This window comes from Ylistrum balloti, unplaced genomic scaffold, assembly GCF_031769215.1.
Source record: "Ylistrum balloti isolate Yb309-2 unplaced genomic scaffold, AGI_CSIRO_Ybal_v1 Utg370064, whole genome shotgun sequence".
Classification (NCBI taxonomy): domain Eukaryota; kingdom Metazoa; phylum Mollusca; class Bivalvia; order Pectinida; family Pectinidae; genus Ylistrum; species Ylistrum balloti.
Window position 1 is genome coordinate 771,567 of NW_026782110.1, and position 13,529 is coordinate 785,095.

Below are 13,529 nucleotides of genomic sequence, written 5' to 3' on the forward strand. Positions count from 1 at the left end.
ATCTTTTATTCCTGGGGTCATATAGATGTTTTAATGGAACGGACCCCAGAGGTTCTTAAAATTTATTCCATATCAAAAGCAATAGGATGGACAGGCAAGGGAAATGATATATCCAACAAATAAATGGGTGGGGCATGAAAAAGAGGCCTTTAAGAACCTTGTGCCTGTCTATATATTATCCTCCATGATAAACATTAATTAGAATTCAAATGTTCTTCTAGCAGGCTTGAAAAACAGACATATGGAAAGACACAGTAATTACTGCAAAATTTCAGTAGAAGTTTTGAAGTACCATACACCTTCAAATTCTGTTTGAAAATACCAGTAAAGATCTGTTAACTTGAGATTGAGGAATAAATTATACATTAATGGCCATAAAAGGGGACCACTTTAAGGAGATCTCTGTGAAACAGTCTACATAACAGGACCTGTTGGGTACTTACCTGATGGGTAAGACGAGCACTGAGCAAAGCAAAAGATTCCCTGATAAGGTGGAACTCTTCAGGACTGAGGTTCTGTACACAATTCGCAGTAATGGACAAAGCACTCCTTTGTGCCGACATGCTGAAGAAGTCCAGAAATGTCAGACAAGCTGATATACCTCCCTGTGGTAGGAAAATGGTAAAATCTCTTATATCAGAAAACATGAAGGTGTTCAGATCATAAAATCTCTTCTTGCAATGAAAAAATCAATAGCTCTTTCACTCTGCATTCCAGATTTTTTACAAACATCAAATTGTCTTATATTGGTGAAGTGTGCTACAGTTTTGAGAGCTTTTGACATTGACAACCATAATGATATTCCCTACCAACTAAACACATTATAACTTACAGCCTGCAGGATTGCTTTGCTGTGTCTTCGTGACAACATTTCCAACGCCGTCAATGACTGTTCTGCTACATCCATACACTGGATAGCTCGTAACTGTTGAATAATACAGAAAACTTTCATCTAAAGATGGACACTTATCATCTTAAAAATATACGCTTTTATTTACAAGTAGTTAATAAAGATTAATTTTCAGGGATATTGACGTATCCTTATTGAAAAATTTGTTCCATTTTTTCTTTTTTTTTTACAAAGAACTCCATTATGTGGAAGACTAGAAAAAAGACTGTCTTCTTTTAGAGGCAAAATATCTCAAAATAATTTTGACTTTGGATATTTCCATCATCGATTTGGTGAAAAAATGACAAAATATCCAAGAGAATCAAGTGGACTATAAACAAGTGAAAATTCTGTACCTAGGTACATCATCATCATGGTTAGTGATGTTTCTTTCAATTTAATAATGCCAAGTACCTTTTCCAGGAAGACTGGCACAGCATCGACAACCACCGCAGAGGACCGAGGTAGAGCTTCCATCATGTAGGTAAGGGCACGACAGGCATGGTTCATCATGTCAAAATTGTGCTCCATCTGTAGAAGTGTGATGAGGGCTGGCACGGCCTGTTTTACTGGGAAGCCTGCTAGAGTGTCTTCATTTCCCATCACAAGTAACTATTTGAGATAATGTCATATTATTTCATCAATAAATATCTTAACCCATTGAAGTATATTGTACAACAAATATATCAAATCAATGAAACATTTGCCTTTTACAGTAAATAATTGTATCATCATTCACAACTTATCTTGTCCTTGACAACCAGATCCTTGGTACAAATGGTGTACAAATAGTTCTCATCAAAACAGATTTAACTACCGAAGGTGTGCAAGTCAAACATTAATGAACTTTTTTCAGTTTAGAATGATTTCGCATTTACAAAATGGAGTAGGCTTTTAAAGTTTCTTTACTCAACCAAAGGAATGACATGTGATGAGGATAGTAATGTTGTTAGTGAGAAATCAGTTACCTGGCACATTTCAATAGCAGATGTGAGCTGCTGGTCCTCGTTTCCTGTAGACTGTAGGCCTTGTATCAACTGCTGAGCTTTACTGACTGTAGAAACAGATTTCATCATAAATCAATGTATATTTTTCTCGTAATTTCCAATAAACACAGCAAAATTAAATGTTTGCATTACACAATATATACCACTTTACTAAAAACATTTCACATGGTTGCTGTCACAGGTTAGAACTAGCTTCTTTAAGGACCAATGTGTCCTAGATGTCTTCCTCCGATTATATTTATAGCATGCATGCCTGTACATTCAATTATTTGTAGTAGCAAAAGCCCAGGTCCCGTTTTTTAGTTTTAATATCAAAATGAAATGTCAAAATTATTATAATCAGGAAATAAAGAAACACAAAGAATGACGATCTACAATAACAGATTAGATGGTATATCTACAATTGTCAGTCTAGGCTTTCAAAATCTCTAGGAATCTGATACAAAAAAAATTCAGAGTGTATATCATCTTACATGAACAAAACTGGCTACTACAGTGCTATACGAGTGCTATGTAGGACCTCAACCTACCTAAAAACTATATAATTTATTACATTGAAGTTGATATTGCATTACAGCGTGTCACTTTTTTGGGGTCAAACACTTTCAAAGCTATCATGAACGAATAAGTACGTCAGTAAGACATCGATACCAAACCTCAAACGAATGATGTTGTGGCCTTTGACCCTTGACTCATGACTAACAATCACCTTCACACACTAAGGCGTAGAACTTCATGTTAAGATATTATGAGATAAATGAACCAAAATTATTGAGAGGTTAGGTTCTCAACATAGATGTAAATACAGACAACAACAGAAAGATATATGTTAACACTCCATGCCTCCAACCACCTCCTCCAATCAAACTTCATAAAAACCCATCAACATTTGTACCATGAATGATCATCATAAGTGTACCCAGAATCTTGATCTCGTTAAATATTTGTCACTGGTTAATTACTTTGTTATATAGTCCAACACGCTACTGAGTGAGCTGTAAAGTAATTCTCCCTCACAGCCAGTTGGTACTTTACATGTGTTTTATAGTGATATACAAGGTACAATATAGAATCACTGTAAATTATGAACTAAAAACCTTTCAAACTGATATTGATTCAATGTTTGATGAAAGAGTCACAAATTGAAATGAATTTCCTATACATAAATATATAGAAATATTTACTATATTTATATGCATAAACTATATTTAAAATTTGATGTAAATGCTAAGAAAACCGTTTCCTTCATACAGGCAAATATATGCAATCAATGAACGCATTTTGAATAAACCAAAAATCTTCAAAAGGAAACCAGGCATTCAGGACAAGTGATACAACACAAATAATTGATCAGAAATTCAAAATTAATATTCTACAGTGTATTCTTGACAAAATTTCAACTGTAAAATCAGAATGACTGTATTAAGATTCTTATATCAAATTCCATACATTTAGATCTAAATCCTAAAGTTGGCCAAGAGGGAAGTATAAATAGTGTTATAATCTAAATTCATCTCTCTGCGTCAATTCATATTCTGAAGGATGCATACATTTGTAACAAATTACAGTCTGAAAGGTGTATACATTCTCAGAAAAGCAAGGGACAAAAAGCATGAAAGGAAAGCAAAAATAGAGATCAAAAACTGCAGAATGCAATAATGAATTTGATTCCAGGAAACATGTGACAGAGGAAATGATAAAGATTCCAAAAAGATTAATCACAACTGCATAAAGAGAATGTAAATCACATTTAAACTGGGAGATTTTCCTGTAACATTTCTTACGCCTATATTTATGACATATCATGTAAAAGAAAGGGTGATTACAAAATGTTTAAGAATATTAACTTCTTATTTTACAAAACAATTTTCAAAATTGATTCCCCACATATCCCAAAATGTTACTACCTATGTCTGAATCATGCTACATGTACCATTGCTGTAGCATCTCCCTGTGAACATAATTTTGAAGTATTTACCCGCAGTTACTGGTAATTGCCAAGATTCAGTTTGGTTGAAATGAAAGAGAAATTAGTAGTTAAAATTTCATTAATATTAAACTATATGTTAACTGTTAAAATACAAACTGACAAGGAAAAATTTATATATTGAAGAATACTTTCAGAAAAAAAAATATTAGAACTCATAATACATATTGTACTTCAATTATGAAATATTTCAGACGTATATATAATGCTTGTGAATTAACTGTCTGAAATCAACACTATTAGTATAGTAAATACATAAACAAGTTGAGAATTCTATTTTAAATGAAACAAAATACCTCAAGGCTCCCCCCTGGAAATGTGACCCATTACTGGCCTAAAAAAAGCCCTGTACCTAAAATATAATGTAGATAATGAAGGTCCTTTGATCTGTCTGGAGAGCTTGAAAGCGTTTGAACCCCATGGCCTCTATACATGAAAATGCTGATTTTACTATCAATATAAGGGTCATAATACATACAAATTGTAACTGAATGTATTCTTCTTGTAGAACTATCCTTTCAAGTAGAGTATCCATACCCCAAATGTACATGTACTGGCTGACTACTAAGTTTTAAAATTTACTTTTTATATATAGAAAAAGACCTAAATCCAATTCATAAACCAAACCTGATTTCCACACATACCAACAAATCCAAAAGGATTTGAGCACATACCAAATATACAAATTTTAGGTGACAAAGTTAATAAGATAACAGCATAAAGTGTTCCACAGACAAAAAAGGTCAATAATCATAGGAGGTGAGAGGCCCAACATCAGATTTCCGTATACTTCAATCATCTATCCCACAAAATAAGGGAATGGCATGCAATTTGCAGTTGTAGGTGAAAAAAACTTAACCAAGGATAAAGTGGCTTACAGGTTGATGGAAATAGTGTGATACTGTAGTCTCCTTCGGTAGTACAAGAGCGGTTATAATAATCTTATCAATAAAGTTTTAAAAAGTTAAATGAATAAACGGGACCCAGCTGTACGATACCAAAAAAACGTTCCTGGAAATTTTGTTTCATTTCGTAAGAAACCATGTTCAAGAGTTGAACAACTTTATTTAAGGATTCAAACATAGAAATACAATTTCTTTTTAATTTAGTTTGAGATTTTTTAAGATATAAAGAACTCAGTACTTCTGGGCCTAGCTTCAATAAACCTTAAATAAGAAGAAGAGGCCACTCACTGTTGCCTCCTCCCATTGTCCTGTGCAGGAGCTGGTGCATTCTGGGACCAAGTGCCCCAAACAGCTGGGAGGGAAGGCCGCGGGCCTCAAGAAGCGCTGGAACCAAACAAACAAAATCAACGTAAACACAAAGCCGTAAATAAATTCACTAAAGCTCACACAAAAGTACCTCCACAACATCCAAGCCTAGTGCTAAAGTCACTTGGTTAGTATTTACTGTGGAACATTGTCAGATTTACCTTGCCCACATTACCTGGTAAGCTGGAAAGTTTTGAAGACTTTTCCCTAAACCTTTTCTTATTATAAATTCTTGGCATCTGCCTAGTTTTTCAGATAACAAGACTGTAACATATAACAAGGTTCCACTGTATTCATAAGTGCATATTAAGTAAAAAAAGAAAAAAAAATGTTAAGAAACACTATATCGTTGTTTCAATCCAACCTGAATCTTGATCAATATCAACTCTAAATCTTGAAAGAAATCCTGAGAAGATCTGACATAGCACTAGACCACACAATGTGTGAAGATAAGGCAAAAGTCATAATAACAGTGCTGGAGTGCCAGGATGACCATACCTTCAGATGGTAGCTTAGTACGTTTGTACTTTAAACTCATTTTCTTTATGGTCCTGGCTGCTTTGAAATTGGAATAAAACAAATCAGTGCATCAAAATCACAAATGTTTAGATGTATGTAATTTAGGCCTATATTACAATACTTATTTCTTAAAATATCCCAGATATACACCGTAAATAATGACTCAAACCTACTTTCCTAGAAGATGGTACGTATTTTGGATTTTGATGAAACTGTATTTCCAAACAGCAGACATCTCCAACTTAGATAAAGAATTATTTCAAACTTGAAAAAAAACATTCTTTGCAACATAAAACATCAGTTTAAAATTCCGTAAAACACCCAGATGTAAATTGAGATGCAGAAAAAAAATATCAACATGTATGAAAGACACCAACAAATATTTTGTAAATCTGTGGTCAGATTGATAAAGATTTGACAAAAGACATGATCTTTTCTCTTTCTTCATTTTACAGTTTGCAATAATATATTTGAGCAGAAAAATTAAATGTTTGTATCTCATTTCCCATGAAGAACTCAGTCCATCTGCTCTTATGAAGAGCCTTATAGTTTTCATTCATTGATCTGGAGATGCTGTGTTCTCAGACACCCTTATCCACACTCAATTGTCTTTTTAATAATAAACATTTATTTCCTATTTTGAGCCCATAACCCTTTTGTCACACCATTCACATTTCAACATTCCTTAATCAAATGAACAATCAAAGCGAAAAATTCCACTACAACACAATCTTTTAAAATAAAGTTTGCGGTGAAAGACGCTGAGCACTGTATGGTATTACAGTATCAGTTCATACTGTTCTTGAGCCCCACAAGCTAAACATTAATATCACCAAGTGTTAGAACACTAATATTTCTACATTCTCAAATCATGAAGTAATGCGATATACACATAAAACATGGTAACTTGGCAAATGTTCACAATTTTCTCAGATTATTAAGAAAAGATGCATGACTAATGGCAGAGTAACCTGAAAAGTGATTGACAGAGAGACTTTCCGTCCCTGCCGAAGAAATATTGTTGTAAAGATGAACAGCAACGCAGTGTGTGAAACTTTCTTATGGATTACTAGACAAGAAAATTAATTCCATATCACAATATTTTTTCTACTTTGTTTTATCAAAATTTCTGTTAATTTTTACTGGACCAAACACATTTAAATTTTTACCAAACATGTCTGATGGGCACACAGTTTTGTACACAGATCAAAACTCTCATTGTATATCGAAATTCTTTTCTACCAATTTTTCATTCCTGGTTAACTTAAGTTAAAAAATTGTAAATAGCAAACTCTACTAGCATTTTTAATACAACATTAAACAAGACATCAGCAGTACTGGTATCATTTGACATACATATAGTAACTGTTACAAAATTTATGAAGTCTTTAGATTAATATCATAACCTGTACAATCTTTGCTTAATTCATGAAAACCTCTTTTATTAGGTTGCTTCATAGAACACTTTGTGGAAACATTATCAAGGACTCAAGGCTTAGGAACATGCTTTCAAGATTTCACAATTGTAACACCAAAAATAAACCCCCTTTCAGCTCATCCCATCAGCCCCCAAAGTGCATACACTTGCTAATTGAATATATGTAAGCAATAAAATTACTTAGTAGCGAAGTTGAACCCAAATATTAATTGTTAGTGTATACAGTTATGTGTACAGATCTATACAGTATCAAACTGAAGCAACCAACTGGGGGCAAAATAAAACATTTTGAAGAAGGTTCAAAAGAATACCCTCCAAACTTTGCCTGATTTGTATACAAAGTATCTGCAGGTACATACCAATTCAAAATTGAAAATTATTTTTAACAAATATTGTAGGAAATATTGGGACATAAGAGGAATCATGAGAAATGTGAAACAAACAGCTTACCTTGAAGTCTCCCCATGTCGGCTTCCTCGCTCTCACTCTCTGATGTTACTGCAGTGGCACCACCAGAGCTGGATGCTAAATATCAAGAGCTTACATTTACTTTCTAGTAACAACATATTATTGTTAATAAACATACAAGACAATATGGAAAATTACAGTCTCCCAACAAATACAGAATTATATACCAAGAATACACTGCAAGAGTACCTACCCATGGCCAAAAAGAAGAATTTCCACTGACTAGCAGTGTAGGAAACAGGGTCCAGATATATTTTTCTTTCATGTAGGTCAAAGGTCAAAATGTAGGTCAGAGTGACCTACTTTCAATATATGAGAGACAGAAACCAGAACAACCCTTTTTATGTAGATCTAGGGTGAAAATGTAGGACACTCAGACCTACTTTTTGATGCATGGCACACGACACCACCAAAGTTAACCAGTTCCCCAAGTATGAAGTGCCAGTAACTAGTTGTGTCGGAGACTGAGTCCAGACAAGGTAGTGAAAGGACAGATAGACAGAGGTACGGATGAACACAATGCAAAACTATAGTCCTGTCAGTTCCCATTAAGGGATAGAGGACAAGTAAGAGAAAACAACAATACAACAGAAATGTAAATTTCTCAGATTGTTAGAATATAGTGACCCATGCAGCATTTTGACAAATATGTATTGAGTAAGTTATTTTTTTCTGAATCTAAGGTTAAATTCCCTTTCAAAATATTATTGTAAGATCTCTGATCTGCCATGAGACTGCATTCAGTGTGAAGGATGGATTTGGAATGAAAAGTATGACTGTGTTATCATCTTACCTGCCACCGGAGGTTGTGCACCCTCCTCAGTGTTACGTGGTCTAGCGCCACTTCCAGTGTTGTCTGTAGGGTCTGACATTGTGCTGGAATGTGGTTTGGACGTCCCTCTAGTGTGGCTAGTACCACTGTCAGTGCCACCTGGTGGTCCTGGGCGTGATGTTGAGCCTCCTTGGCGCTTGGACAATGATGAGGAACGTCGACCACTTGAATGACAAAACAGCTGATATTTAAATAATTGTCGTCAACATAGTTAACTTAATGTTACATTCAAAACTTCCTTATTCCTACTCAAATGAACAAAATTAAACCAGCAATTATAATTTAAGACACCCGAACACACCTGCTACTAGCACAAGATCCCGTTTTCCTTGTGCGTCTGGTCCGCCGTAAGCCGTCAAGCCCCGGCGACTGGTTTTCAAGAGTAGGTGGGGATTGCTGGGTACTGTCTTTGTGTTCTCTAGCTGAACTGCCTTTTCCTCTTCGATTACTTGATTCTTCAATTTTTGCTTTTTTCGCTACAGAAGGCTGCAAGCTTGGACTTTGAGAACCTGACTGAACCTGTAATTACGAAACAAGCTTGATCATTTTTGCCCTGCCACAACATTAACTACATTAAAGTAGTTTCTTCACATCTTGGTCAATTTGATACTGTACCCACTGAAAAACGGTCTAAAATGTGATTGCACTAATTGCATAATGTTATCTATATAGAAATCATACGAAATCATCACTGTCTTCATTTACCAAAAAGTGATGTGCCAAATTAAGTATGTTTGCAGTATACTTCTTAGAAAACACAAAAATTCCCAACTCAGTGCTAATTAAAAGTTGTTGTTGTTTAAAAGTTAGGTTCAAAGGGCTTGGATGTTGCTGTTTCATCTGTATTTTATAGAAATTGATGTAAAACTGTCACAAAATAAAATATTGTGAATTTCTATCATTGACAATGATTATCATTATATCAAGAAAACGTCCTCTTATTACTCCAGTAGCACATGCACTTCAGTTTAACCATTTACTGTTGGAAATTTCATCAACTCATTTGCCATGGGCACCATTTCAAAAGTACTGAAGAAATGTTTCTCATAAAAATGTAATCCAGTTTGTGAAAACAAGTCCAAATGAGATCTTTGTGCCTACCTGTGAAATGCTTCTTTCTGCTGGACTGTCACTGTGTGATGAGAAGGATTTCCCTAGGATTTCTATATCCACCACGTTACTGTCTGTATGTAGTGATGAAATGGAACTCCCAGTGGCAGATTTAGTACACACTTTTTTACTATTACTCCACTTGTTGAAAGTTGTGTAATAGGGAATGCCTTCAATGACAGACGCGTTTGAATTGGACCGCAGGTTCTTTGATATTGTATATGTCTCTGGATCAGACTGATCTGTGTTTGATAAGCTGGTATTACTAGTTACTGTTGTTTCAGCCTTTTGTAGTTTCTCAATAGCTGATGATTGAGATATGTTGATAAGTTTTGCACCTTTCCCAACAATACCAGCAATTGTTTTTGAGAATGATTTTTTCCCTTTCTCTTCTACCTGGGAGACAGTTATGTCATTTACTTCATGTGCTGACACTGAAATTGATTTCCTCTTTTCCTTCTTAGCAGCTTTCTTCTTTTTCTTTGACGAACTTGGTTTATATGAAGCACTGTCGTTCCAGTCAAGTTCCTTGTTTGGGGTTGCAACCTTGCTGCTTGGGACTGAAACTTTGTTAGGAACAGTGACCTTGTTACAAGCAACAGTGACCTTGTTGCTGGGTGCTATAAACTTGTTACTAGTGCAGTGCTGACCTGTATCCTTTGAACACGAGGCACTTCTTTTCCTGTTGTGTTTCTTTTCAGTTGTAGACTGTGGCAACCTACAAAAAATATTTTTGAAATATGCTTTTAACACTTCTTATAAAGGAACAAGTGACTGCTTTCAAGTTTTCTTAAAGATTTCTATTTATGATTTTAGAAGTTTAAAAGGAAATTGGAGATGACCATTAATTCTGAATAGAAGTATTTTAAATTGTTGTCTTTTGTTCAGGCAATGAATTGATCAATACAGGATCTCTTGTTACTTTTAGCTATTGTAAACACAATCGTACAAAAACAAAACAAAAACAAAAGAAACCCATATATATGCATATAAAAAGACCAATAAAAGACAGAGATTGAGAAACAGTCAATTCCAAACAAGTGACCATCTACCATGTAACAATGGGTCTTAGGGCAAGTGTATTTGGGGGAGGGGAAAATTAAAAAAAAAAAAAAATCCCTCATGACTGTAACAAAGTTTCAATCTTTTGATACACTGAATAATATCAAGACTTGAAATGTCTTGCAAGATTGGGTCGAAATGGACAAAATGCAAACATGTAATGTTAGGTGTTTCCATGGGACATATAAGATACATAGATACAGAATTTGGCAGTTTTAGTAGAGTAAAACATAAGATCTTGATAAAAGGACTATAAATCCATTAGAACAATAAATATTAACATCAACTACATCTACAGGCCAGCAATATAGATATTCTACTGTACTGAATGTTTTACTATAATTTTAATCTCTGATCATGAACTTAAATGTTATGAATGTTAACTAAATATCAACATGAAGGTATGCTACTATTAGCCTTCAGCTCCCTTAGACACATTTTCCTTTGTTCTGTAACATCTTAGTATACTTCATGGACAGAATTTCTTCTTTTGCTGTAATATACTTACTGTGCCTGATCTTTAACCTTTGAATTGTCTGGAGGTTTGTTATCTGTCCCAGATTGGTGTCGTTGATTGCGTCTATGCGACCCCCCAGGCTGAAACTCAGGTTGGTCGGCCATAGGCGAGCTCCTGTCTCTGGCTCATGCCAGATGAAATATACCCTGAAACAGCACAAAAATCTTTCCTGAAATGTCGGTCTTTTCCAATTTCCATGTCACAATGTGATCTGTATCTGTTGATGTTTTAGAATAAAATTTTTTTTTTAAAATTGCAATGGACTTTGAATTTCAAATTTCAGCTTTTGAAGCCTAAAACGACATTATGACTTTTTACCAAAATATCTTGCTATGTTAGAAACATTCAGAATCACAATCTTGTTTACTATAAGTAAACAGAAGCTTTGCTATACAGGAACTTTGCTGGTTCACATTCATAGTAATGATCCTGGGTTTTTATTTTAAAGCAATGCATTCTCAAAACTGAAACTGATTCTTTCTATTTTCAGTTCATTTTCATTCAATGAATAGTAATGGCCTTTACAGGCTTTTATGATTATATACAGCTTAAAATGTCAAACTACTAATTGATATCCAGGGGTCCACAGACATCATAGAGCAAGGAGATGTGTTTTCTTTCTTTTTGAAACTGTCCACTGGAGCTTAATTTGAAAAGATTTTGTTACATTTTACGTCAAATTTGGATACCACGCATAACCATACATGACAGTTTGTCAGCTGGACTAAGAAAATTGTTTTGAAATGACTCAAATTCAGATGGTAGGCCTATTGCAGTACAATGAATTGTAAACATGGCCTTCTTGTCAGATTGGTATTGCTCTTAACCTGTCATTTGTCAACAGGACCTACACAATAACTCAAAGGGATGGACTTACTGAAAGACACCGAAACAGAATGTGACCAGGCATTGGGTTATTATTATCCTGTAAATACACTTATTAAGAGAGTATTCACAAGGTCACACAAATTCAGAAAACAACCATTAATTCCCAATTAGCAGTTCCTCTGCTCATTTTAAATTCCAGTCCATCCGTCTTTTCCTAAATAATCCCTCTTGACTTGACTAAATATAATATGTACAATATATCATAAGCAGTTTTGGAAAAAATCTATCCATAAAGAATGAAACTTTTCAATGAATATAGAACATTTTCACTTGACCTGACATAAAATCTGGTACCCTAGGCTTTGTTGACTGTCCAAAGAACAATTTGCATTGTTTTTTCTTTTCTCTTTTAAGAATTGTTTTCACTCATTACTTTATATTCTTTATACTTATTTAACTATTTACCACTGTACACAAACTTTTTAAAAATGTATTGAATGAAAATATTGGCCTTAGTAAAAGGATTTGAAGCATCAATGTATTTAAACTTAGACACAATATCTATCAGGACTATTGCACTGCACAAAAATCAATAAGTTGCTGATGTGCCTTTGTAAAAAATAACCAAATAAAATGGATTTGCTGCTATTTTGTACAACAAAAAGCATAATCAAATTACCTTTGCTTATAATTTTTTAATTATGATGCAAATTTTCCTATAACAACGCTGTTGACAACGACATAAAACAGCTGATTTTGATAAAAGTACAATTCTATACAAACCAAAACAAAATATGTGTCTTGGCATGTTTGCGTATGTAAGTAAATATGTGCTCCAATGTCACAATGTGCTTGATTCAAGCTACACGTAAACATACAAGAATAAGAAACACATCGAAAACAAATGGTAAGGATCACATTTCAACTTCAAACGCTTGTAACATAAGATTTGACTAGACTTCGTGGCATCCGAAGTTCCACTCTTCCTCCTCTCGGGATTCTCGCGTGATATCCATGAACAAGAAAGGAAAACAGCGACAATTAAAAGGCAAAATATTTCACAAAGAGCTACTTTTGATAAGAAGACACGGAATTAGACGATCATGTCATTGAACCACCAAAATAGCATGAACAAAAGCAGATACTGGTCTGGAAATTTCGCATCTGCTGCGATCTGACCATTGAACGGATTTCCGACTTACAGTTTTGTCATTTCTAAAGTTTACAATAATATCATAGAGTGAAAAAGATTCTTGTGGAATATTTCGAGAGTTGATTACCTCTTACATCCAGTTATTACAGTCTACTAAACCCTACAACATTGTAAAATAGATTAAAATTGCTGTCTTCTGCAGCCAGTTTTTCTTCTCGACTGTGTCTGTACAGATGATCAATTTATAGATGCGCACGCATGTCATGTTCCAACTTCCTGTACAATACACATTTAACTAGACCACATATTGCAGGTTCCAATGCCAGCACAGGTTTTTTTTTTCTTTTTTTTTTCTTTTTTTTACACATTTTCTTGTACTATTCTTTCTCTTTTCCACAAATAAAATCTGATATTTCAATCTATGTCCCATTCTTTTTTTCATTAAACC

The 13,529-nt window shown here is 34.3% G+C and overlaps 1 protein-coding gene across 1 annotated transcript in view; it reads right to left on the minus strand.

Moving 5' to 3' along the window:
* Nucleotides 1–11,204, minus strand: part of LOC132549516 (E3 ubiquitin-protein ligase TRIP12-like) — a 37,613-nt gene extending 26,409 nt beyond the window's left edge. The window contains exons 1-10 of the mRNA XM_060213455.1: nt 11,092–11,204; nt 9,513–10,239; nt 8,713–8,930; nt 8,373–8,575; nt 7,562–7,636; nt 5,077–5,172; nt 1,858–1,943; nt 1,304–1,501; nt 833–925; nt 444–605 (exon numbers count right to left, since the gene is read on the minus strand). Coding sequence (XP_060069438.1) covers nt 444–605; nt 833–925; nt 1,304–1,501; nt 1,858–1,943; nt 5,077–5,172; nt 7,562–7,636; nt 8,373–8,575; nt 8,713–8,930; nt 9,513–10,239; nt 11,092–11,204 — 1,971 coding nt within the window. The remainder of the gene's footprint in view (nt 1–443; nt 606–832; nt 926–1,303; nt 1,502–1,857; nt 1,944–5,076; nt 5,173–7,561; nt 7,637–8,372; nt 8,576–8,712; nt 8,931–9,512; nt 10,240–11,091) is intronic.
* Nucleotides 11,205–13,529: the final 2,325 nt, after the last annotated feature.